At 50.8% G+C, this 25,711-nt stretch overlaps 7 protein-coding genes across 7 annotated transcripts; 3 read left to right on the top strand and 4 right to left on the bottom strand.

Annotated features, from left to right (window-relative positions):
• Positions 1 to 35: 35 nt before the first annotated feature.
• Positions 36 to 1,630, bottom strand: BDW74DRAFT_63395 (uncharacterized protein). The gene is made up of 6 exons (XM_073733341.1): positions 1,252 to 1,630; positions 1,154 to 1,173; positions 1,071 to 1,102; positions 956 to 1,017; positions 785 to 909; positions 36 to 737 (listed from the first exon to the last, which is right to left on the bottom strand). The coding sequence occupies exons 1-6, from the start codon at positions 1,411 to 1,413 to the stop codon at positions 191 to 193; spliced, it is 948 nt and encodes a 315-aa protein (XP_073581120.1). The 5' UTR covers positions 1,414 to 1,630; the 3' UTR covers positions 36 to 190.
• Positions 1,631 to 1,746: 116 nt separating this feature from the next.
• Positions 1,747 to 5,054, bottom strand: BDW74DRAFT_63428 (Hid1 family protein). Its single transcript, XM_073733343.1, has 8 exons — positions 4,772 to 5,054; positions 4,087 to 4,708; positions 3,942 to 4,039; positions 3,646 to 3,888; positions 3,242 to 3,595; positions 2,947 to 3,190; positions 2,394 to 2,899; positions 1,747 to 2,343 (listed from the first exon to the last, which is right to left on the bottom strand). Exons 1-8 carry the CDS (start codon positions 4,865 to 4,867, stop codon positions 1,831 to 1,833), a joined length of 2,676 nt encoding a protein of 891 aa, XP_073581121.1. The 5' UTR covers positions 4,868 to 5,054; the 3' UTR covers positions 1,747 to 1,830.
• Positions 5,055 to 5,172: 118 nt separating this feature from the next.
• Positions 5,173 to 6,380, bottom strand: BDW74DRAFT_158458 (nuclear pore complex component-domain-containing protein). Its single transcript, XM_073725320.1, has 3 exons — positions 6,252 to 6,380; positions 5,962 to 6,202; positions 5,173 to 5,907 (listed from the first exon to the last, which is right to left on the bottom strand). The coding sequence occupies exons 2-3, from the start codon at positions 6,183 to 6,185 to the stop codon at positions 5,331 to 5,333; spliced, it is 801 nt and encodes a 266-aa protein (XP_073581122.1). The 5' UTR covers positions 6,186 to 6,202; positions 6,252 to 6,380; the 3' UTR covers positions 5,173 to 5,330.
• Positions 6,381 to 6,537: 157 nt separating this feature from the next.
• Positions 6,538 to 8,659, top strand: BDW74DRAFT_158459 (uncharacterized protein). Its single transcript, XM_073725321.1, has 4 exons — positions 6,538 to 7,181; positions 7,238 to 7,611; positions 7,676 to 8,338; positions 8,404 to 8,659. The coding sequence occupies exons 1-4, from the start codon at positions 6,641 to 6,643 to the stop codon at positions 8,497 to 8,499; spliced, it is 1,674 nt and encodes a 557-aa protein (XP_073581123.1). The 5' UTR covers positions 6,538 to 6,640; the 3' UTR covers positions 8,500 to 8,659.
• Positions 8,660 to 10,005, bottom strand: BDW74DRAFT_158461 (uncharacterized protein). The gene is made up of 2 exons (XM_073725322.1): positions 9,764 to 10,005; positions 8,660 to 9,695 (listed from the first exon to the last, which is right to left on the bottom strand). Exons 1-2 carry the CDS (start codon positions 9,858 to 9,860, stop codon positions 8,731 to 8,733), a joined length of 1,062 nt encoding a protein of 353 aa, XP_073581124.1. The 5' UTR covers positions 9,861 to 10,005; the 3' UTR covers positions 8,660 to 8,730.
• Positions 10,006 to 10,113: 108 nt separating this feature from the next.
• BDW74DRAFT_186904 (putative ABC transporter) lies at positions 10,114 to 16,884 on the top strand (the record flags this gene model as incomplete). Its single annotated transcript, XM_073731345.1, has 9 exons — positions 10,114 to 10,303; positions 10,365 to 10,746; positions 10,814 to 10,915; positions 12,187 to 12,562; positions 12,613 to 16,446; positions 16,480 to 16,527; positions 16,558 to 16,583; positions 16,617 to 16,741; positions 16,781 to 16,884. 9 exons carry the CDS (start codon positions 10,114 to 10,116, stop codon positions 16,882 to 16,884), a joined length of 5,187 nt encoding a protein of 1,728 aa, XP_073581125.1.
• A 3,643-nt stretch (positions 16,885 to 20,527) lies between these two features.
• Positions 20,528 to 25,096, top strand: BDW74DRAFT_180901 (putative ABC transporter; the record flags this gene model as incomplete). The annotated part of the gene is made up of 4 exons (XM_073729861.1): positions 20,528 to 20,891; positions 20,940 to 23,642; positions 23,690 to 25,011; positions 25,067 to 25,096. The coding sequence occupies 4 exons, from the start codon at positions 20,528 to 20,530 to the stop codon at positions 25,094 to 25,096; spliced, it is 4,419 nt and encodes a 1,472-aa protein (XP_073581126.1).
• Positions 25,097 to 25,711: the final 615 nt, after the last annotated feature.

Below are 25,711 nucleotides of genomic sequence, written 5' to 3' on the forward strand. Positions count from 1 at the left end.
TTCCTTTTCATGGGGAGATCACGTGCTTCAGCCTCTGGTGAATGCGCGCATTTCTTCCTTGTTCAATGTCTAGAGGAGTTGATTCACATTCCAGGGAAGATTCTAGGCTTTGACTCTGCTTGGACATGTATGTCCGCATCGCAAGCAGACACATATATTGGTCTAATAATACATTATATATGGCGAATGTCTAGAAGTATTCAGCAGCAGCTGCCAGATCATCAGCATTCAGCAGGCCAATACCCTCGTTGATGAGCGTTGCCCAGAGGAGGTTGCGAGATCTGATCGGCCACGAGGGAGCACCCCAGTACCTAGCCTTGATGCCCAGCTCCTTTGCAACAGAGATCTGCGATCGAAGAGTCTCAAGCTGCTCGTCGCTCAGGACACTGTCGGCACTCAGAGTAAGATCGCCAACTGCAGCGCCGAAGTTCGTCGATGCAATTGGTGAGATGAGCGACGTGATGCCGTGCCCAGTCTCGTTCAGAGAAGCAAGGGGCCCGTCGTAGAAGTAGTCGCGGTCAGCAACAGGTCCAACCATGTCGTAGGGTGTATTGCCGGTCCCAATCACAGTAACCGGTCCCTCAATGAGGGTCTCGTTGTTCTTGACGGTCGTCAAGTATCCCTTTTGGCGCAGGGGCTCTAGAGCGGCAATGACGGCCTCAAAGGTTTCGGGACCGGATGTCTTCGAGTCAACCCAGAGGTAGAGTGTTTGACCGGTAGAGGCATCGAACACGCCGCTTCAGAGAGTTAGAGAGCATTGGACAAAAGTGTCCGTAGCACGTACTTGTTCGTTGGGCCCGTTAGAAATTTACTCTTGGGGTTCTGACGCTCAAGGACGTCGAGGATCGGGTTGATGTAGAGCGACTCGAAAGTGCGCTCGTCAGTCAATGAAGACTCGTCGTGGCCAACCTATTCAATCAATATATGCTCCATGCGGTGCGAGGGTGGAACTTACATGGAGAGTGCCGTTATACAGCCACACATCAGCTTCAACGGAGATGCAACCAAGCGAGAGAGCTGGTGGCCCCTCGTCAGCATCTTTCCATGGAGACTAGGACGCGAGTACATACCTGTGTAGAAAGGAACATCCCTCCAGTAATCACTACAAACCGTTAGGTACTAGCGGGCGCCCTGATGGTAGGGATGGACTCACTTATGGGAGTGAACGGGGATCTATAGAAAAGGGGATATTGGGTTAGCGGCACCATCCCGGTGGTTCAAAATGTAAGCTTTTCAATCAGGCGGACTCACAGGTAGAATTCCCCTTGTGAAATCCGTGGGGTATTTATAGTCCGAGCTCCCGTGGGTGTTTTTCAGAACACTCTGCAGCTCTGAGGCGCCCTCGACGGCCTCGGTCGGGAACGCGAGGAACAGAGCGGCGGCTGCGGCAAGCAATGACCGGGATAGAACCATTTTCTGATACAGATGCCACGCTCAAAGGCTTCCGAGGCTGAATATCAATTTGAGCTCCGTGATAAAGGAGAGAAGCAAATGAGCTATGCCGGCTTTATGTTTGCTGGGGGGGGTTGAGAGCATGCGAAATCGATTGGCTAGAGATGGCCCATCTCCCCGTGGACTTGGCATCCATTGTCGTTGTCAGCAGCCAGAAAGAAGCAAGCATTTGCCCACCTGCACCTTTTAATATCGTCTCGAGGCTTGGTATGGAGCATGCCGGCTGAATTCATCTCCAACTCCCTTGTTATCGGTCCGATACGCGGAAGTTTAGTGGCTACCGAGGCCGTCGACCACTCACTATATACTCCATTGAAGACACTAGCTACCTGAGGTATCTAAAAAGGATAATTGAGAATAAACATAATCATGGCTCTATTAGACCTCACGGACTGACGGAGGTCCTGAGTTGCTTTGGGCTTCGGTCTGCGTGCTACTCCGTCGCAGTCCAAGGTTCCCAATCCGCTGTACTAGGTTACTTCCAACCGCATCCACCGCGCCTAAGGGCGCCAGTAGGGTAGGGCCCTGCGCGGCGGCCTCTTGTACCTTGAATAGCTTGATCGAGGTTCCGTTCCAGACCCCAACCGTGCCGGGCGTGGCACCAGATGCGGAACCGACAACCATCTCGGCGGAGAAAATGAATCCCCATAGCAGTGACTCGTACCAGCCCATCGAAAGGGCTGACCACTCGAACGAATGGACACGCGGAGGGGCAGGCTCAGCAATGATGCTCTGGATCATCGGATCCTCTGCAAAAGTCGGCAGGTTTCCGATCAGTGTGCGAGACTCAGTGCTGGAAGATTGAAACACGGTTTCCGGAACGCTTGGCATAATGGCTGAGATGATCGTGAGGATTGTGTGTAGAGGAAGTTCTGGTAACCAGGATTCAAGCTAAGACTGTCAGCAAATATGAGACACATATAAACCACACCTGTACTTACCCAAGCTGTGGTGGGCGTAAATCCGCCCGAAGAAGAAGGGAAGACAGCCGACATGCTAATTTGACTTGTCATACTGTTTTGCCTAGAGAAAGATGGTTGCCCTGCCGGCATCTTGCCTCGGGCCTTCTCTGACATCCCTCGCAGCTGTAATGGGACACTTTCATCCACCACAGATGAGATTGACTGCCTACGAGAGGTTTGGACAGAGGCGGAATCCTGCGCTGGCGTGTGCTGCCCGTCGCCCTCATCTTCCGAGTCATCTCCGCCAATTGAAAAAGGATTATTCTCCTCTGGGATGCGGCCTAGAGGCGACCTGGTGCCCGAGGAAAGGCGCGGATCCTCATCGGAAGCTGAAAGAACCGGACTGGCTATAGAGTCCCGGTTTTCAGACTTCCTTCGTTGGTTTTGTCGTTCAATCTCCTGCTGACCACTTTCAAGAGTAAACTTTCGGACCGCTTCAAAGCGCCGCCTGTACTTCAAAATCGCATATACCAGGAAGGGATTTTCTACTACCGTTAGCTGGCTGATCGCAGAAGGACATATGATCACATACTCTTGAATTGGTGTTCAAGAATAGCGTTGATGGATTCGAGTACCGAAGCAAGTAGGGCATGATTCGACTCATTGGCTAGCAGGAAACTGGGCGCAGACATGGATGTGAACAGTTGTAAGACTTTGGAACATGTTTCCGCCGTTAGGTTTTCGACATAAGGTGCTATATTATTGATAACAGCAAGAAGAGCGGGGTAAACTGCCGTCAGATTGCCCTTGCTGGTAGTTATCAATGTATGAATTGACTATAAATGTTAGTTGACGAGACAGCAAGAGCAACGACGATCTGAACTTACTATGAGAAGGAAATCAGCATAAGAGCCTTTGAAGCCAGGAATCCGGATGGTCTGTGGCAGCGTCTCTTGAGCTTCGAATCTTTTATTCAAACTCTTCCCGAAAGTAGGCTCGATGCTCATCGTTTGCAAGATGAATATGCACATCCGGACGACGCCTTGCTTTGCTGGATCGGACTTGTACGTAATGCTATAGAATATACAGAGAATAATGAAGTCATGAGACCGGTTCGAGTCGATGATAAATGACCTGAATCGCTTGTTGCATTGTAGGGCTTCCCAGAAAAGGACCAGCATCTCTGGTGCCCATTTGACCGATTTTTGACTGCCTGGGAGATAAGCTGTCGTGGCTTGCATCTGACAGAATACGTAAGTTCAGTCCATGGCATATATGCCGAGAGACTTACCGGCTGGTTCAGGATCCTGGTCATGCCGTCAACCAGGAACTGGAAATCCTGCGGCCGGTGCAGACGGCCAAAATAGTGGCGATAATAGTTCTTGGGCGGGTTCCCACGGCCATCCTCCGGGACGGGATAGAGAAGCAGCACAAGAAGAAACTGGAGACAGTAGATTACCAATATTTGCCTGGGGTCCTTCCATACGACATGATCATAGGGAACTCTCCACGAGGCAGGGTTGTATTTGATCGCCTGTTGACCGACGTCAGTCGCCACAAAAATGTTAGTGTTGTACCAGGACTCACTGTATTCAAAAGAGAGCATAGCAATGTTAGTACTGCTTGTTTCTCTTGGCATGTCGTGATGTATGTGATGGCCCTGACACCTTGAACAGGTAACAAGCCTGATAGAAGTAAGCTTCAGCCGAAAAGAGTAGAGAAATCAACTTACTAGAAGACATGTACATCGCCTTTCCAGTGAGAGTGAGCAGCAATCGGAGTACTTCGCAACGGTTGTCTTCTAATTCCCTGGTCGAGCCCATCGATGTATTGCAGCCGACACCGCTCTGCCAGATTGAGTATGAAACCTTGGACTTTGCCGAGGGCAGCTTTGGAATGGTAAAGTCCGTGTAGAATAACATATCCATGAGCGTGTCGATCAGCTCCTCAGCCAAGGGTTTCACGTTTTCATAGTCGCTGGTACGGGGGGAAGCCTGATCTCGCTCTTCCTCTGCCTGCGCTTCATCGAACAGCACATCTGCAGCCAACTGGGCCTCCCTGGTCTTTTTCTTCCGCCTTGTCCAAAAAAACTTCTCTTCCCATTCTTCCAAGTGTTCCGCCTCGTAAACGTACGGGAGAAGGCGGGTGAGGATCCGAATACAATTCAGCGCATCTCGGTCAGGAGCGAGGTCATGGTCGGGGAAGGAAGGATGGTTTTTCAGGGCCGTGAGACGGGAGGTTACGGAGAGTAATAATGTTTCGAAATTCCTTAATGCGTGATCGCGTGTCCGTCGTATATCTGCTGGTGTAAACAGGCTGAAGACGTCCTCCGTGGATTCAGGGAGCTCCCAGAACTACACCCCGATTGTCAGCAATCCAGGCGTTGAGTCGCGGAATCCGAGAAGAGCGATAGTTACCCTTGCCCAGTATGGATCGTCTGCAGGGATTTCCTTCTCCTCCGATAAGCGAAAGATGCCCTGTTTGAAGACTAACTTCGACTCCGAGGCTCCCATCTTGATCCACCGATGACGCTCAGAAGGCCCTTGACCTCATGCGGGAAATGATTTATTGTGCCCGAGTATTCGTGTGTTCGGGTGCGTGAAAACTAAAAAAAAGATAAACGGCACAGAAAATGGGCTTGTTAAATCCGATGCCGCGCCAGATAAGTTAAGTTGTGATGTTGGCTTTCTTGGAACGATTGCGGGAACTCTGCGAAGCTGGAGATGTGTACCTTGTATCCGGGGCGGCTCCCCACTAATAAGAGACCGCCGGTAACGTCATTATAAACATAAAAAACTCATATGGGCTTCGTTCATCATTGAACATGGAAATTTAATGTATAATTTATATGAGGTATAGAATGAACTAGCAAAAAAAAACCAGCAATGCTGCATGCGCCGCGCATGTAAAAGTCATAACGAAACGAAACACCACTCGAAGTAAAACAGCCATCATGTGCGCATAGAAAACCGATCCTCAATAACTACCACTGCTGATTGACGAACGTCTACTCCGCTCATACAGCCACTTGTTGCTCACCCCGAGGCTCCCCCGCTTTCCCGCAGCCGGCGAAGGAGTGGCTGGCAAAGCGATCGACTCCTTGAAAGGCGAGGTCCGCAAAGGCGAAGACGACCCAAAACTAGGTCTGCGTACAGTATCTCTGCCCCCATTTGACACCTTTTTGTGAAATAATGGGCTGGGGGACGGGGAAAATGGTGCGCTAGACGAAAACCGAAGGCTCGAGGCGCTCGCACTGGCGGACAACGGAGATCCGGAGAGGCTAGCCGGACTAACTGTCCGCGATCCAGAAGACACTCTGTACTTTGGAGGGGTCGCATAAGACGTTGCTGGGGTAGGCGATGAGGTCGTCGAGGGATTGAGCCCAAGAAGGGCCCGCTGCGTCGGGGTAAGAGGAATATCGGGCATCTCATCTTTCGGTCGAAACAGGGGAAATAACGCAACCAGTATGTTGAACACGAAGACCAATTGAATGAGGAGGAGGGTCAGTTCGGAGTACATGGGAATTTCAATTGTACTCTCGATCCACTGAGAGCTGTGGCAGACCATGTCAGTTCAATGACAAAGCCATTCGACCAATATCACCTACTAGGATCTGAAGGTACTCCCAAAGGCCCAGGTTATGAATAGAGCAGAGCCATTCCATACAAGCCTCCTCACATTCTGGTCCCCGAAAGTCCCCGCATGCTGTCGCCGCACAATCTCATCCAATTGTGGATGGCGCCATTTCCCAGGAGTCTGCGATTTTTCGGAGGCAGGGGCAGGAGCAGAGGCCGATTTGGGAGTCGAAGGGGGAAGAAGAAGAGACGCCATTGGAGTTTACAAGAAAGCTGCTGGAAGTGAGTGTTTGTACAAGAAAGTCGGGGGTGGTTGACTTACCTAGACGAGAAAAAAGCAACAAGGACATCAACTGAACTTACCTGACTGAGTTGCAAAGAATGACTTGGGTTATTGTTCCATTTACAAAAAAAGAACTAGATTGCAACCATGGTGCTTGTCTTTGTTCACTCTGGCTGGGTGGTTGTGTTTGTTACTGTGCCACTTCTCTGGCAACCAAGGACAAGCCCCGGCCTACACGCGACCTTACCTAATCAGGACATATGCTCTGTCTTAGCGCGCTGACCCCCACTTGGCGGATGCTCAACCATCTCACGTCATCCGAGGACCGACACCTCAGCTATAACTACGGAGTATAGTCGATGAATGAGCAAAGTGAACATTGATGTTCTCGCGGTGAAATAACCAAGTGTGGGGTTCAGCTGCTCAAGATGGCAACAGAAGGATCGTTAATTGAGAAGCTGGATGGCTTCCTCAACGACGTGCTATCTGATTGGAATCTTTATACCAGCTTCATTGCCGGTGCTATTGTCGCCTTCGCCGTCTTCTTGTTCGTCACATCTAAAGATCCGGAAATTCATCCTTTCTTGCTCGCCCGTCAGTCAACCGCCTTTCCCGTACGACAACCCGGCGAGTCTGCTGCGCATAGGAGTCTGGAGACCCCGCACGGATTCCCGCTCAGATCTGGTCTGAACGTGAAAGACCGTGATGCGCCTAAGTGGACAAGTGGACGAAATGGCGATCTGCGTGATGTCTGGAAGGCTGCAGTTCAAGGGAAGATTGACGATAATGGCGCCGTCTCCGGAAAGCAGGGCAAGATCTATACCGTGCTCGGGAAACAAGCTGTGGAACACTCTTTGGACCAAATCACGGCCGAGATCAATGTAATTGGGAAGCGCTTACAGTCGGGCAACGCAAAAATCGTCGCTGTTTGTCTTACTGATTCTGTAGAGCTCTTGGTCTCGATCTTTGGTTAGTGTTATCCGGATGTTTCTTCTGTCGGTTGGCCGCCGCTGACAACTCAATAGCTGGAGCTTTCTATGGATTCAAAGTCGTCATCATCCCTCACAACCTTCCGGCGCAGGAACTGTCCAGGCTCTTGCAGAAGGCCCAGGCAGACTCGTTGGTCGCCGAGGCTGGCGCCCTTGATCTCACTCTGGTAGCCAAGGACAATCAGCAACTTTCCCATGTGATCTGGGTTGCGAAAGTAGGAAGTCGACATATGGATTGGAATGATGTGCCCAAAGAAGTCGAAGACCACCTAGATGTCGCTGTTTGGCATGAACTTGTGGACGAGAAGAAAGAGTTGGCTGGACTGGAGGTGCCAGAATGGGACCCTACCTCCAAAACCCCCACCTTGTCCACCTTGTGGTTGGGTGAATATGTTGAATATGGCCCAGAGGTAAGTTTAGCCCCTGTGGTTGTGTATTTGCTAGGACCCGCACTGATATTCTTCGTCCGATCAGAACCTCGTTGCAGGCATTTCCGGGTTGATTTATTCTTTGCCCCGTACGCAACGGTTCAACAGTGACGACCTGGTTCTTTCCATTGACTCACTCTCGCGATTGTATCCCCTCTGCCAGATTTTCGCTGCACTTTTCACCAACGCTTCCGTGGCCTTGAACTCTGTTGCTGGAGGGAATGTCGACTTTGCTCTTGCTACTGTTGGAGTGTCTCCCACTGTCATAATTGCATCCTCTCGCACGATATCTGAGTACCACGCCAAGTTCATGAAACCGCACTCTGGTCTTCTCTCATCCATTGCTCGTTGGTTTCAGGTGCGGTCATTGGACGCTGGGAATATGCCATCGCAGGGATTCTTCAGCCGACTGGCCACCGTTGGACCCACGGCAGAGCTTTCTCTTGATAGACTCCGCCTTCTCTGCATCGCCCACCGTATTGATGACGCCGCCGACGCTCGTCTCGACCACGAGCAACTGACTGACCTGAGGGTCCTCACTGGGGCCCGCGTGGTTTATGCTCTTACGGGACCTGGTGTTGCTGGTGCTATTTCACAGACCAATGTCTTCGACTACCGCCGTTTCGACGGGCCCAGCCATTTCGGGGCTCCACTGAGCACTGTTGAGATCCTTCTCAGCGGCCTATCTGGAGATACCGAGCAAGGACACGTACGTATAATTCCCACTTTTTGCTCAGCCGCCGATATCGAGTTTGTCACTGACTGCTTTGCTAGCTTACGGTCTCTGGACCATCCGTAGTCTCTGGCAAGACAACCCTGCCCGTACAAGCTCGTATTCGGGATGACAATACTTTTGATCTGTGTTTGTGAATATGTATCAGCGACAAAATATTTCACTTGGAAGTCTGCATTACTTATTTCGGCATTATTTCCTTGACATCACTTCATTGGTTTTATATGCGATGATAATCAGCATCTAGCGTACTCTCCATGTTAAAGCGTCAATAATAAGATTTTTCGCAAATACAAGTACAGCTGAATAGATATTGCTTAGAAGATAATGCATAATGTACATTCATAACCAGTAGTGAGAACCTCAGATCAGTTGTCATGCAGCAGTTGAGCTTGCGCCAGGCCGATCGTAGGCTTATTTATCGCCTTCTTTAAGTTTCCAATGAACATTCCAAGCTCATTCGTCCGCGTCTTCAACGCTGATGCGAATGGTTTGTTGTGTGTGATGCTATCCAGTTGCAGAGCAAGCTTCATTCCGTTGTAACATGGCACGAGCTCTTGCAGAAGTCGGTCGTTAGACAGCGTATCCTTACCTACATTCTTGAGGTTCTTTCTCTTCAGGCTGGCGAGAAGACGCCGTGCCTGAGACTCAACCTTCCGGCCATCGAAACCATCGTCACTCAGAGCGCGAGCAGCACTTAGCTCTAGCAGGGTACCAATAACAAGTGTACTCCTCTTGGGATCCTTTTCCAAATCAGAAACTTCATGTTGAGGGTTCTCCATCAAAAGAGAAAACGAGTTTGCGAGACCTTGGATTTTCGCGATATCCTTGCCCGTAAAGTCGACCCGCTGGCCCGCCAGGTGAAGTTCAAAGAACACCCGTTCAACGAGAGAAATGTCATTCAGGGTGAAGCCAGTAACCTCTGACTGCTGCGCGGCCATTAAGAGGGCGCCGAGACCGTTTGAGCTTCCGGCTTTCCGTACAAGCCACTCCCAGTGGTTAGGTTGGAATCTGATATGCACTTTTTGGAGTCCGCGAAGGAAGTTGACCAAGTTGGACCAGTTCTTCGTCTCATGCATGAGTGTGATTACGCTGAGGCTGTCCTTTTTGTTTGGGGTTGCGAATCGGTCGATTGGGCGGAGTTGGTACGGCTCTTCCTTCGTGCCAATTGGCACAATAATTGGGTGTCCGGTTAGCTTGCTGGCCTTGCTAGGACGGTATATGAGATTTCGCGTATGGACATGTAGAGAATAGGGGATGAACAGTTCGTCGCGGAAACGGTTGAGGAGTTGGTCAAGTTCCGGGGATTGTGTCGGGGCAAGCGTGGGGATTGCTGGTTCAAAAGTCAGCCACCATATTTCTATGACCCTGATAGACTTCTCTGAGCGAGGGTTTTCTTACATCTTGCTGACCAGCTGCGTTTTTGTGTCAGGTTGATGGACTGCTGGAGGGTGCTCGAGGCCTTTCGCAGGGCCCTGCCCATGGCGTTGTGCGCCATTGTGATTTGCCAAATATGGCCGTAGCAAGCTGTGAGAGCAGAACAGTAGCCCGGAGACAGATATAGGGCTGTAGACTTGGGTTTTCTTATATCTCAGTATGCAATAACAGTGTCGGAGGGCCGACTCGGAGATATTGGCGGCGGCAGAAAAGTTCCTGGCCGCAGTGGAGTCTTGGCAGAAGTTTGGCTCCGCCGGGAGATAATTGTTCTCGCCGACTACGGGGATCTTCCAACATCATCCGCGGACTGCAGCATGGCGAGCTTCTCACAATTGACCCGGCAGCTGGGCTGCTTAAGGCTATCGGCAAAGCCTCAGCAAGTTGTCGCTTCCCAAGTCCGAACAATCTCCACGACATACACTCCGAAGCCAGCGGCAGTGCCTTTTCCTGAAAACCTGCCGAAGCAATTCCTCAACCAAATACCCGTTCGATACCACCCGCACAGTATGAACATATTATTGCATTGTCAGCCTTGGTTATCTAGATTGGCTAACAATGAGTGTAGCGCCCAAGAAGATCAAGGTCCACCCGCCTCCCCCATCGGCTCGCGACGCGTGCAAGGATCCTATTGCGGCAGTGAGGGACTCTCAGCTCGCAATTCTTGATCCGACGGGAGAACGCAAAGCGCTTTTCGATTACCGAAGGAACCCTCGAAGTGTGAAGGTTGGCGATATCATACGAGCGACGTTCAAGAACGGCGATCCGTTTTCCGGTGTTTGTTTGAGTATCAAACTCCAGGGCGTCGACACCTCATGTCTGCTGCGGAACGAGCTCACAAGGGTTGGCGTTGAGATGTCGGTCAAGGTGTTTAGTCCGAATGTCGAGAGTGTCGAGATCGTCCAGAGGGCAGCGAAGAGGAAGAGGAGAGCCAGGTTGTATTACATGAGGTGCGTATTCATCGTTTCAGCCTTCATGGTCTGTTTTCTGAGGATATTTACTGACTCTCCCTTCCAGACAACCCAAACACGATATGCGCAGCGTCGAGAACATTGTTTCGAACTACCTTCGCCAGAAGTCCGCCGTCACAGGACAAAGATCCTCCTACGGAAAGAAGCGGTGATTCGCATCTACTATTTGAATTATTGAATTGCTCTTGTATTACTACCAGCCTATGTACACTGAACCTTCGAATATTATGACATCTTTTCGGTATCCCTTGTGAGAGTGCTTGTACTATACGGCCGGTAATGGAAGTCTTTAGCTGCGGGTGTTCCGGACAGTTGTCAGGAGTTCATAAAGCCCGTGCAACGTTCATCATTTGATACAAGTATCGAGCATCAAGGTCGGAGCGTCCTGAGAGAAGACATGCGAATTGCGGTACGTGATTGATTTACCCTTTTTTTCGTAGGTTCTATACGTTCCAGAATGCTTTAGGTTCTTTGACTTTACCGAGTTTCTGGCTCTTTCCTGCATGTGAGCACATACATTGCGCTTCGGAACGAGGCCCGGGGAGTAGCTTTCCCCGCATTGACTGCTCCTGTCAACATGACACTACCCGCATGTCTTTTCTAACAGATTACTGTGGTTGCATCAGCTTGCCAGTGGATTTTGAAGTGGATTTGAATAATTTCTCCAACATCATGACTGCTCGATAATTACAAAGCGGGGTCCCCAGCTAACCGATGCTCTCGGCGCCAATCCACTATGACCGCGCCATGCCTTGGTTAGCTACAGGATTCGAGGAAGATTCATCTGATTTTCATGGATCGATTGGACCAATCTCAAATCGAATTTCCATCAAATATGCCGGCGTCTTGGGGACGTATCCTAGCGGGATGTCTTTCGTTACTTCAACCCTATGGTTGAGACCTGGCCCTCAGACAAGAATAACAGGAGTTCTTTAACCCAACCAGCCAAGGCATTGGCAACGGGTCATCTTGATCGGCATGAATACGTTAGCCTAAAGACCATGTTATTAAAACCTACTCACCCCGTCTTACCTGCGCTCGCGTGGCGTTGTTGATAGCCGCAGGGAAACTCCCGTTCCTAGCCCCAACTCCAGAAGGCCGGCCATAGGGCCTGCGGAGAAGATGGCCCTCTTCTTCCGACAGGTGTGGACTTTGACCGTCAAAAATCTTCTGGTGGTCCTTATTCGGCCTCTGTTTACGACTGTGTTCCGAGCACTAATCTTGCCTGTATGCTTTGTGGCTTTTATGTCTGGGTCTCCCAAGCCGCATGAATCTTGCGACATGAAAACACAGACTGACATGATGCAGATCTTATGCGCGCAACCTATTCATTGAGCCGGCAACTTACGGGATTGGCGAGCCTACCCAAGTCCGAACGCTTTCTAGCGCGCTGGACTTCGTTGGCGCGGGGAGAAACAGGTTGATATTTGTGAACAACGGTTTCGTCGACGGCCCAATTGAACAAGTGATCAACGAGGTCGCGCGGCCGGCGAGAACAAGTCAAGATGAAGTCCACATTCTTTCCGACGAATCTGAGATGCGGGAGTTATGTCGAACGTCGCTTCGGGGCATGTCCAGATGCATAGCGGCCGCCGTATTCTTCTCGTCTCCGACAGAAGGCCCTGAAGAGGCATGGAACTACACTATTAGGACAGACGCAATCCTGGGCGAAGGTATTGATGTCGACAGCCCTGATAACGATCAGCAAATATACCTCCTTCCGTTCCAACGGTCCATTGACTGGGCGATCGCACGAACCAACACATCACTTGATGCCGATACTCTTCCGGAAGAGGTACTGCGGTCTTGTGCTCCATTCAGCAGCCTGTCACTAACTGGATATAGACACTAGAGTATCCGTATACATCTCTGAATGAGGAAGAGCGCGAAGATCAAATTCGGACCCGATACATGGGAGCGATTATCGATGTCATTGCCGTTGCCATATTTATCGGAATAGTGGGTGTAACGTACCAGCTTACTGGCTTGATCGCCATGGAGAGAGAACTAGGAATGAGCCAGCTTATAGATTGCATGATGCCAAACTCGTCACCATGGAAGTCTCAGGCCGCTCGATTTTGCGCTGCCCATCTCGCACTGGACACTGTTTACGGCCCAGGCTGGATCATCATGGGGGCAATCTTGAAAGCCGGTGTATACAGCAGGACATCGACTGGGATCACGTTGGTATCTCACATATTGACCGGACTAGCTTTATCATCGTTCTCCATATTCGGTGCCTCATTCTTCAAAAGGGCTCAGCTCAGCGGCATCTCCGTCGTTCTCGCCTGCCTTCTTTCAGGCGTGGTAGCCCAGATGGTGCCAGCAACTAGCAACGGCCCAGTCATAATTCTTGGTCTCCTATTTCCTTCCATGAATTACGTGTACTTCTCAATCTTCGTGGCTCGGTGGGAAAGGGAGAATCTCGCCGCATCCCTAACAGGATCCGCGCCAAACAACCCATGGAGCCTTTCTGGCATTGTCCTGTGGGTGCTATTGATCATTCAAATTATTACCTATCCTATTCTGGCTGCCGTGGTTGAGAGGGTGCTATACGGTACTGCTTCGAAGAATCGACAGGCTTCCAATTCTGACACGTCTACTGCACTCAGAATTCGCAATTTCAGCAAGATATATCGACCAGGCTGGTTCTATCGGACTGTCGGGAGATGGTTTGGGAGCAATCGCCAGACTGTGCATGCGGTGAACAATCTTTCCCTGGCTATCAGCAAAGGTCAGATTATGGTCCTGCTTGGAGCGAATGGATCGGGAAAATCCACTACACTGGACGCCATTGCAGGGCTAACCAAGCTGTCGTCTGGTGACATCAATATCAATTACGAGAAGAAGGAACCAAGGCTCGGTTTATGCCCGCAGAAAAACGTGCTGTGGGACAATCTGACTGTTAAGGAACATGTCCAGATTTTCAACAAACTCAAGTCCACCGGAAAAGCCGATCCAGATGAACAAATCATGCAGCTATTGAAGGATTGCGATCTGCATACGAAGATCAAAGCACGCTCGAAGACACTGTCTGGGGGTCAGAAGAGAAAGGTCCAGCTAGCCATGATGTTCACTGGTGGCTCTTCAGTTTGTTGTGTCGACGAGGTCTCGTCTGGTCTTGATCCGATTTCTCGAAGAAAGATATGGGATATTTTACTGGCCGAGAGAGGTTCCAGGACAACCATTCTGACCACGCACTTTCTGGACGAGGCGGACCTACTTGCAGATCATATCGCGATCCTGTCTAGAGGTGTTTTGAAGGCCAGTGGATCGAGCGTTGAGCTGAAAAACCAACTAGGTTCGGGGTATCGTATTCACGTCCTTAATGTTCCCGGAGCCGAACAGGCTATTAGAACGCGATTTAGCAACATTCCCAAGAAAACCCACTTTGACGAGATTGTGTATACAGTTCAGAGCTCCGCAGAAGCTGCTCGCTTCGTTTCGGACCTGGAACAAGAAGGCCTGGCGGAGTATCGAGTTAGCGGGCCAACGGTTGAAGATGTTTTTCTCAGGGTTGCCAGTGAACTGGGCTTCGATTATATTCAGAGCAGCGACCCAGCAACGAAAGATACATCTGAAAATGCTGATGATGTTTCTGAGCGCCGCTCGCTCCATCTTATGACCGCTCGCCGTATTGACATGTTTCTCCAGGCATGGTATCTCTTTCGCAAACGAATGACTATCCTCCGCCGCAATCCCCTTCCTTATCTTGCGGCTTTCTTGATACCCGTCATTGCAGCTGGCCTGGTGACCTTGTTTCTTCAGGGCGTTCCGAAGCCAGGATGTTCGGTAGAGGATTCCTACCGGACGCCTGAATCTACCATTGCAGATCAATGGGATGATTTGCTGCTAGTAATTGGCCCGTCAGACAGAATACGACCAGAACTTCTCGAGGGCTTCATAACCTCAAGGAGTGAGCAGCTCGATGTTGACCCAGGAAGATCGGATGGCGCAGGCCAGCAGTCTGGCGATGCATCCCATTTTCATTTGGTTGACAATTATCCCGAATTTATCGAGTACATAGTACACAACTATGCCAACGTAACGCCCGGTGGTGTTTACCTTGGAGACTCTCTATGGCAGCCCACGATTGCCTGGAAAGGAGACAATGCAAACCTTCCTCTTGCAGCACTCACACAGAATGTGCTTGATCGCCTTATAACAGGCATGCCTATCAACATCAATTTTGAGTTCTTCGACATCCCTTCGATGCCAGATTTCTTTGATATTCTGCAGCTCATTGTGTACTTCGGCCTTGCCATGTCCGTCTACCCGGCTTTCTTTGCACTATACCCAACGGTTGAGCGGCTTAGAAATGTCCGCGCGCTACATTTCAGCAATGGAGTCAGGGCGCTATCCTTATGGCTAGCATACATGTCATTTGACTTTTGCATTGTGGTTGCATCTAGTATCCTGGCAATCATCGTATTCAGGGCTGTGTCTGGCATCTGGTACCATATTGAATACCTCTTTGTGGTTCTTTTCCTTTACGGCCTATGCAGTACGTTGTGCGCTTACCTAGTATCACTTTCCACGAAATCGCAGCTCGCAGCTTTCGCTTTCGCGGCCGGTTTCCAGTGCGTCATGTTTCTCGTCTACCTCATCGCATACATGTGCGTCTTGACCTACGCTCCCACTGACAAGGTTGACTCCTACGTTGACATCACGCACTACACAATTGGTCTTGTTTCCCCATCAGGAAACCTTCTCAGAGCTTTATTTACTTCTCTGAACTTATTCTCGATACTCTGCCGGGGCGACGGTGGCCGCGAGATAGCCTCCTATCCAGGTGAGTTAGGTCTCTACGGGGGCCCTGTCCTTTATCTCACCGTACAGTCAATGTTTCTCTTTGCTCTGTTGGTTTGGGTTGAAGGTGGCTTACCTATATCTTCCTGGCTACGGTCTAAGTCCAAGCCGCACGACGTGGAAGAGAAAGAGCCAATTGACCATGACATTGCGGAAGAGATCGCGCGCGTGTCCAACTCCAAAGACAACCTCCGCCTGCTGCATGTAAGCAAGGCATTCAAAAGATTCGTGGCAGTAGAAGACGTGACTTTCGGCGTCGGAACAGGCGAAGTCTTCGCCCTCCTTGGACCCAATGGCGCGGGCAAGACAACCACTATCTCTCTCATCCGTGGCGATATCCAGCCAACGCACAACGACTGCGAAATCTCCGTCGACAATGTCTCTGTCCTGAGACAGCGCGCTGCCGCCCGGTCCCGTCTCGGTGTATGCCCACAATTCGACGCCATGGACCAAATGACTGTGCTCGAGCATCTCATCTTCTACGCCCGTATCCGCGGCATACCAGATATCGCCCACAACGTGAACGAAGTAATAGGCGCCGTGGGTCTGTCACCATTTAAACACCGCATGGCGGCAAAACTCTCCGGCGGAAACAAGCGTAAGTTGTCCCTAGGCATTGCGCTGATGGGGAACCCATCCGTGCTGCTCCTCGACGAACCCTCCACCGGCATGGACGCTGCATCAAAGCGCGTGATGTGGAAGACCCTCGCAGCCGTAGCACCTGGGCGCTCCATTGTCCTCACGACACACTCCATGGAGGAAGCAGACGCCCTCGCCCACCGCGCAGGAATCATGGCTAGGCGGATGCTGGCCCTGGGGACAACGGATGCCCTCCGCTCCAAGTACGGGAATATGTACCATGTGCATATTGTTCATGCGCAAGCACCACATACCAGTGACGAGGACATGGAGCGCATCCGCACCTGGGTGACGGCTACCTTTCCCAGCGCTGTAATCGAGCAGAAAACGTACCATGGACAGCTGCGCTTCAGTGTCCCTGCGAACATGTCGGACGGAAAAGAAGCAGGTAGTAACGACAGACCAAGATCATCTTCCCGTGAGATAAATGCAACTGACGAGATAAACCCCATCTCCGATGTCTCAGGTCTCATGGCGTCGGCGCCGGGGACGGGGTCTGAGAGCCCCAGAGCCAGGTCTAAGAGTAGTATCAGCAAGTTGTTCTCTCGACTCGAGGACAATAAAGCTGTGTTGGGGGTGGAGAATTACTCTGTCAGCCAGACGACGCTCGATCAGGTGTTTTTGACGATTGTTGGGAGACATCATATTCGGGAGGAGAATTCTAGCTAGTTATCTTTTTGAAAGATTTGTATTGCTCTGGGAAGCTTTATTCTGGACATATGGCCCCTTTAGTAAATATATGCCAATCTGATGAACTTTTCTGTGCGGTATCTTTGCTATTCAGGACATTGGCTCAGAAATCATTGATGAAGCTGACACAAGTCTTTTGGCTAGAAGAGTTGCTAACTAATTAATTCACAAGGGTGTGTTTCTGTTACTGCAAGATTTCCACTGGGAGCACACAACTGAAGGCTTTCTTCTACCTTACCACCTACCAACACAACCAAACCTTCTCTTGTTTCCCTCCACACTCACCTCCTGGGATTGATACCTTCAAGGACTCCGCAGAGTTTAGTTCATCGTCAAGTTAAAACTATCAACGTAATATCGCCGTACTCTCGACAGCCGTCTCGGTTACCTACATCTTGTCTGATCTTCCTCCCGAAAGTCACTGGACTCAACACAAACCGTCGCTATGTCGCTGGCTGACCTCCCTACTGAGCTCGTACTCGTCATAGCCGGCTTTATCGGGTCCCTGCATGACAATTCTCAAGCTTTTGCAACCAGCGATGGGCTCTGTAGACTGGATGACAGATTAGAGCTCAAAGAGGTACGTCTTGGTGCGTCACAGGACCTCCTCAACTTCAGTCTCTGCAACCGCCGCTTCTACGATATCCTGATCGACCAGGTATACATTGCCAACATCAAGTACTCCAATAGCTCCGGACTCCAATGGGCAGCGTTCAAGGGAAAGCTGGCCATCGTACGAAAATTTCTAGCTTTGGGTGTTGACCAGAACACCCAAAACAACCGCTGGGTGTGCCCGCCTTCCTGGGAAAGACAAGGCCTTTCCTGTTGGGGACTTCGACTATCTCGGATGATGCTCGCTGCCACCAAAGGACACACAGTCGTTGTAGAGACTTTGCTCGCGGCTGGGGTCGATACCAACCAGGTCGATGAAAATACGCAAACGGCCTTGATAATCGCGGCTGAAAGGGGCCATGAGCGGTTGGTCGAGATGCTCCTGAGTCACGACCGGCTGGATGCTGGTTTCGCGAATGCGGATGAGGATGCACTGTTTGCTGCATGCCGGAAGGGTTATCCAAACATTGTGCGATTGTTGCTTGGATGCAGCAAGAAGGGAGTGAATGTCGATGCCTTGAGCAGGGGGAGAACTCACCGCGCACTAACAGTTGCTATAGCAGAGAACCATGAAAGCATCGTTCATCTGCTGCTAGATGTGGGCGCGACAGTCAATTTTCTTCCCGGGGAACTAATGAGTCCTCCTTTCAACGCTGTTTGTTACCGAAATATTGGCATTATGAGGATACTAATTGATCATGGGGCGAACTTCGAAAGAGAGCCCTACCCCGCGTACCTCTTTCATGCGACCGCATCTTGGGGCAGTGTGGAAGCGGCGCAAATGATATGGGACCTGGGTGTTGACGTTAACGCTCAAGATGAGGCTGGTAGAACCGCAATCCATGTCGCAGCCCCGAGAGAGCGAGAGCAGATGATTGAGTTCTTGTTGCACAAAGGGGCCGACATCAACCTTCAGGGCGGTCTTTACGGGAATGCGCTCTGTGCTGCGGTGATGGAGGGGCACGTGGGTATAGTTGAGATGCTGCTGGATAGAGGGGCAGACATCAATTCCCCCGGAGTCAACGGGTGTAGTTCAGTACTCCAGACTGCCCTGAGAAAACACTATTCTGAAGTGGTTGAGCTGTTGCGACGGAGGGGCGCCAAGAGGCATACCGTCGTCAAGTACCTATGGGCTTCAATGATGTGGAATAGGTATCTCGGGCAGTGGGCGTAATTGGCTAACAAACAGGCTCGTCTTTCTAGCCTTCTCGGTATCCTGTAAGCCTAGGAGAGCATGCCTCCAGGAGGTCAAATCATTGAAAAGGCGTCCCGCGCCCTATGACCAGCTTCAAATTTCTGAGTGTCACATAATAACAATCTGACCCAAGTCCAGACCACGGATGAATACGGATGATCTCATCGATTAACAGTAGACAGCTCAAGAACCAATGGACGACAGAGAATGAGAGAAAATTCTCATCTTGACCGACGCCTGCCTCACTATATGTAAGTGGCAAACTGCCTAAGTAATGCATTGGATAGCCCTTATATAATTGAACGGAGGAAATGGCCCCGAGATAAAGCTCGCCTTGCAGAGTAAGGTATGGTGCTTTAACTAGTAATTATAAGCTTTGTAACCAATAAGACTCTTGATAACTAATATTTCCTTTGCTTAAGGTCCCCAAGGTTGTTCCCTAGGTGAAAGTTTTCAAAGCGGCTTGCTTCTTGATCCTTAAAGGTCCTTAATAAAATAACCTGGGGGCCTCCAGCAAACGGCCTTCGGGGCCTTTAGAAATGGCCTTCGGGGCCTCTAGAAAACGACCTTAGGGATCTTAGGAGCAATAGCGCTAAGACTAGGGGCCAATTCGCGTGTTTGATTTTCAGAGGGGGCCATCCGGTGTATTAGGCGAGTGGCAAACAGGAAGCAGTGCGGTATGTATTCGGGGTAAGTAGTCTTGAGAGGGATTAGTTTATCTCTTGTCCAAGGGCCGCTGTCGTCGCTGGTCATGCGGTGAGAGAAAAGACATGCGGCTACTGCAGTACCTGGGTAATGCTCCGATCCACGTTTTTGTGGTATTCGGGTCCAGACTGCAGGATGGAGCTGCGAGTGGTTGGGAAAGAAAGAAAGAAAGAAAGATTGTCGTCGTTGGACGTAGAATATTTCCCAAACAGGCAGGAATGAGGCCAATGGATCGTGCATTTTTCCGGTCGTCTCCAACTTCTCCGGACGCCTCTCTATTCTTCTTCAACTCCATCCTCCACATCAATCGACCTGTTTTTCTCTGACTCATGGCTACCAACTTGGACTACCATTATTAATCACTCTCTGAGTACCAAACATCAATTGGTCCAATGGGCCTGGAAGAACAGACGCTCAGCCGCTTGGCGTCTTTCGAGTCATCAGGGCCATGGCCTCCAAAGCCCAAAGCCCAGCCGGCTGTCGGCAACTACCGACTCTCTAAGGTCAATTGCCTGCGGTTTGCCTGTGAGAATACAACTCTCTGTGCCTAGCGTGGAAAATTCTAATGGTACACTTGCCTGAAGCGGCCCCCGACGCCTTGAATCAAGATCTTCGATCCTGTGGTGCGTGATAGCTCACTCGAGGCCGCGAATCCTTGCAGCATCCAACAATGCCTAAGCGATCCAACATATCCCACGGAATACAGACGGGGGCGCTATGCTGCATCCGTGCCCAGTTTGAAACCGCCAAATAAGCTACCCTTTTAGCCTCGCCCCCGATTAAAATCGAATCCATGTGGGGTAGATATGTGATTGTGCCTGCCCTGGGGCCTCGGGCTAGAAGCAGGGTGTCTTTGCATTACCCCATCCCTCGAGGTCAGGCTTCTCCCCGGCTGGCCATTATCGCCCACTAGTTTAAGGATTGACTATTATAAATTATAGCTCCGGCCGTTAAGGGTTCTGCTTGTCCCCGGTGGGGAAAGCAGTATCTCCGGCAAGAATTTCTTTCTCGTGATAGATTTCTCCGTTTGTTCTTTCTCCCTACACCTTCCCATTCAGACCTGTGTATACGGCATTGTCATTGGCATTGCACTCGTGTGCTGCCAACGCGATGGACGAGAAGCAGGGAACGTCCACCGGCTCAGATGCGGACACCCTTGATTCAAGCTATGAGCAGAACCGGGAATGGATTCGACACAGCAATCCTCAGGGTGTTGTCTCGCACAACTCTGGCGTGAACGTTGAGAGGGCCGAACAGGAATTTGCTGAGCTGAACAGAGAGTTCTCCGGCATCTCTTACCAGGCTCATCGGCTCTCCAAGCACGCCTCTAGGGTTTCAAAGAGTGAAATCCAGAGCAAAGATGTTGAGCGATCTGCCAGCTCAACAGACTCTGTAGAGTCATGGGACCTCGAGACCGCTCTTCGAGGAAACCAAGAGGCCGAACTAGAAGCTGGTATTAAGAGCAAGCATATTGGTAAGTTGACAGCGGTTGCTCCTTCAGTCTACAGCGCTGACATTGCAGGCGTCATCTGGGACAACCTCACGGTTCGCGGAGTCGGTGGCTCTAAAAGCTTCATCAAGACCTTCCCCGACGCTATTGTGGACTTTCTGAATGTACCTGGGTTGATCATGGGTTGGACAGGCCACAGCAAAAAAGGGAAAGAGTTCGATATCCTCAAGAGCTTTCGCGGCGTGCTCCGAGCCGGGGAGATGGTGCTTGTGCTTGGCCGACCCAGCTCCGGCTGTACTACGTTTCTCAAGGCTATCACGAACCAACGTTTTGGGTACACCGGGGTGGATGGTGAAGTCTTGTACGGCCCGTTTGACCACGAAACCTTCTCGAAAAGATTTCGCGGGGAAGCTGTCTACAACCAGGAGGATGATGTTCACCAACCGACCCTGACCGTCAAGCAAACACTTGGTTTTGCGTTAGATACAAAGACCCCTGGCAAGCGGCCAATGGGCGTCTCCAAGGAAGAATTCAAAGACAAAGTGATCCGAATGTTGCTCAAGATGTTCAATATCGAACACACTGCCAATACCGTCGTAGGAAATCAGTTCATCCGAGGTGTCTCTGGTGGAGAAAAACGTCGCGTTAGTATCGCTGAGATGATGATTACTTCTGCTACTGTTCTAGCGTGGGATAATTCCACGCGCGGCCTTGACGCCTCTACTGCCCTTGATTTCGCCAAATCCTTGCGGATCATGACCAACATCTACAAGACCACGACTTTCGTTTCGCTGTATCAGGCTTCGGAGAGCATCTACAAGCAGTTTGATAAAGTTCTTGTGATCGACAGTGGTAGACAAGTCTTCTTTGGCCCTGCTAGCGAAGCACGAGCATACTTTGAGGGTCTCGGGTTCAAGGAAAAGCCTCGCCAGACCACACCTGACTATCTTACATCATGTACAGATCCGTTTGAGCGGGAGTATAAGGAAGGCCGCGACCAGTCTAATGTACCCTCTACACCGGAGACACTTGCAGCAGCATTCGATGAGTCGGTCTACAGCCAGAAACTTGCCACGGAGATGAACGATTACCGCCAGCAGATACAGCACGAGAAGCAGATCTACGACGACTTTGAGGTAGCAAACCGAGAAGCAAAGCGCAAATTCACGTCCAAGTCATCAGTGTATCTCATTCCATACTATCTACAAGTCTGGGCATTGATGCGACGTCAGTTTTTGATCAAATGGCAAGACAAGTTTGCTCTGAATGTCTCTTGGATCACTTCAACCGGCGTCGCGATTGTCCTAGGAACCGTCTGGCTCAACCTTCCAAAGACCAGTACCGGCGCTTTTACTAGAGGTGGTCTTCTTTTTACCAGCTTCCTCTTCAACGGTTTCCAAGCATTCTCAGAGCTTGCTTCGACCATGATGGGGCGAGCTCTTGTGAACAAGCACCGACAGTTCACTTTCTACCGACCAAGTGCGCTGTTCATTGCCCAGATATTTGTCGACGCGACATTCGCTATTGCCAGAATTCTGGTCTTCAGTGTGATCGTCTACTTTATGTGTGGTCTTGTCCGAGATGCAGGCGCTTTCTTCACCTTCGTGCTACTGATATTTACGGGATATATCAACATGACTGTCATATTCAGAACGATCGGTTGTCTGTCCCCTGCATTTGACCATGCAATGAACTTTGTCTCTGTTTTGATCACTTTGTTCATCTTGACGTCTGGATATCTTGTCCAATGGCCGAACGCGCAGGTCTGGCTTCGTTGGTTCTACTACATCAATCCCTTTGGATTGGGATTCGCCAGCTTGATGGTCAACGAATTCAAGAGCCTCAACCTGACTTGCACCAGTGAGTCACTGGTTCCCAATGGCGAGGGGTACACCGATATGAGCTATCAGGTGTGCACGCTTGCCGGAGGCGAAGCAGGCTCTCCAGTCATTCCCGGTGAAAGCTATGTATCCACCACGTTCAACTACAATAGGGAGGATCTGTGGCGGAACTTTGGAATTATGGTGGCCCTCATCGTTGCTTTCTTAGGAATGAACCTGTATTTCGGCGAGGTTGTTCGTTTCAATGCCGGTGGCAAGACGGTCACCTTCTACCAGAAAGAAAATGCCGAACGGAAAGAACTGAATGAAGTACTGGAACAAAAAAGGGCGACCCGGCAATCGAAAGACCTGGGCGCTCCTGGATCCGGCACACCCCTCACTTCGAAGCCGGTCCTGACATGGGAGGACATATGCTATGATGTGCCCGTGCCGTCCGGTACTCGTCGACTACTGCACAATATCTACGGATATGTCCAACCTGGTAAGCTAACAGCTTTGATGGGTGCATCCGGAGCGGGCAAGACAACTTTGTTAGATGTTCTAGCAGCTAGAAAGAACATTGGCGTTATTAGCGGGGACATCCTGGTAGACGGTGCGAAGCCCGGCACATCATTCCAGCGAGGCACTTCCTACGCAGAACAAATGGATGTGCATGAACCGATGCAGACAGTTCGTGAAGCACTGCGCTTCTCAGCCGATCTTCGTCAATCGTACGATGTCCCACAATCGGAGAAGTATGCGTATGTGGAGGAGATCATTTCGCTGTTGGAGCTAGAGAACCTTGCAGATGCTGCCATTGGCACGCCAGAAACTGGTCTGTCAGTCGAGGAGAGGAAGCGCGTCACTATAGGTGTCGAGCTGGCTGCGAAGCCAGAAATGCTCTTATTCTTGGACGAGCCCACATCTGGACTGGACAGCCAGTCTGCGTTCAACAGTAAGTTTACTTCCGTCTCTGTCTGTAACCTGTTCTGACTTGGTCAGTTGTTCGATTTCTGCGCAAGCTTGCTGCGGCTGGACAGGCTATCCTATGTACCATCCACCAGCCCAACTCAGCACTATTTGAGAACTTTGACAGGCTGCTGCTGCTGAAGAGCGGAGGGGAGTGCGTGTACTTTGGCGAGATTGGGGAGGACTCAAGTACACTTCGCGCCTACTTCCGGCGCAATGGTGCAGAGTGTCCGCCTGACGCCAATCCCGCAGAGTGGATGCTTGATGCTATTGGGGCAGGCTCAACGCGCCATCTTGGAAACCGCGACTGGGTTGAATCCTGGAGAGCGTCGCCGGAGCGGGAGCAGATCAAACAAGATATTATTGAGATAAAACGCCGACGTGCTGAAGCGATCAGACAGGACCAAGCGACGAAGGCGCCTGAGAAGGAATACGCGACGCCGCTCTGGCACCAGATCAAGACTGTTTGCAAGCGAACAAATATCGTCTTCTGGCGATCTCACAAGTATGGATTTACTCGGCTGTTCACTCACTTCACCATTTCTCTGATTACCGGACTTGCGTTCCTACAACTCGACGATTCCCGGGCCTCGCTACAATACCGCATCTTCGTCTTGTTCAACGTCACAGTCATCCCAATCATCATCGTCCAAATGGTGGAGCCTCGATACGAGATGTCGCGACTAATATTCTACCGAGAAGCCGCATCAAAGACGTACAAGAACTTCGCCTTTGCGGTGTCTATGGTTGTGGCCGAAATTCCATACTGCATCATGTGCGGGATCGTCTTCTTCGTCTTCCTCTACTACATTCCCGGCTTCCAAGGCGCCTCTGATCGCGCAGGCTACCAGTTCTTCATGATCATGATCACCCAATTGTTCGCCGTGACGCTAGGTCAGATGATTCAAGCCCTAACCCCGAATAGCATGATCGCGTCGCAGTGCAATCCGCCACTCATGATCCTCTTCAGTTTGTTCTGCGGCGTCATGATCCCCAAGCCCCAAATGCCGAAGTTTTGGCGAGTCTGGTTCTACGAGCTCGACCCGTTCACCCGCATCATCAGCGGGATGGTTACAACGGAGCTGCACGAGCGGGCTGTTGTCTGTACCCCAGGTGAGTATAACCGGTTCCAAGCCCCCGAGGGCCAGACTTGCGGCGAGTACATGCAGGCATTCTTCGACCGCGGTGGGATTGGATACCTTGCCGACAACGCGACCCAGAGCTGTGAGTACTGTGCGTATAGGGTTGGGGATGAATACTACCAGGCGTTTGAAATGAGTTTCAACAACCGGTGGAGGGATCTGGGAATCTATGCGGCTTTTGTGGGGTCGAATCTGGTTATCTTGTTTCTGGCTGTAAGTTTGGTGTTGAAGTTGTCCTTGTTTTTGGATGACTGACTGACTGTGGTAGGCTCGCTACCTGAACTTCAATCGACGATAAGACAAGACCAGATTGTGACATTGACAGATGAGCTTGATGAACGAAACAGCGGTAGAGGAGAAAATAGTACAGGAGGAGTAAAAAGAACTAAAAGTCAATCTTCAATACAACACTTCGTGATGCACTCTGCAGTCTCTACTTATCCTGTAACCCCGGATTCTCCCCCGCAAATGGGAGTGGGTGTGCCCCCCACGCAGTCTCCACACCCGCCACTGCTGCTCCTTTCCTTTTCCTCCTTTGTCCATCGCTGTACCTCCTCTTCCTCTGCCCTTCCATCGATTTTCCCACCTATCAGACCTTCCAAGCTGTTTGCTCGGTCATCGTCCGACATTCCCTGTCACCCTGCGAACATCGCCTGATCCTCGCATTCAATCATGGCTCGGTCTCTGCCTACGGAATACCGTCGGAGCTGCAGTACCTGTGCAACAGTGATGTATCTTCGCAGATATGCCGAGTCCAAGCTTCTCAGCACCCCCACGCCGCCAGCGAGACATGGGGTATTTTGACGATCCCCGCAACCCCCTCCCTTCGCTGTGGATCTCGTATCAGAGCTTCCAGATCTTTGACGTATGCCGGAGTACTCCCGAGTCATTCATACTTTGACCAGGGATGCCT

This window comes from Aspergillus multicolor (genome assembly GCF_047715735.1).
Source record: "Aspergillus multicolor strain CBS 133.54 unplaced genomic scaffold BDW74scaffold_24, whole genome shotgun sequence".
Classification (NCBI taxonomy): Eukaryota; Fungi; Ascomycota; class Eurotiomycetes; order Eurotiales; family Aspergillaceae; genus Aspergillus; species Aspergillus multicolor.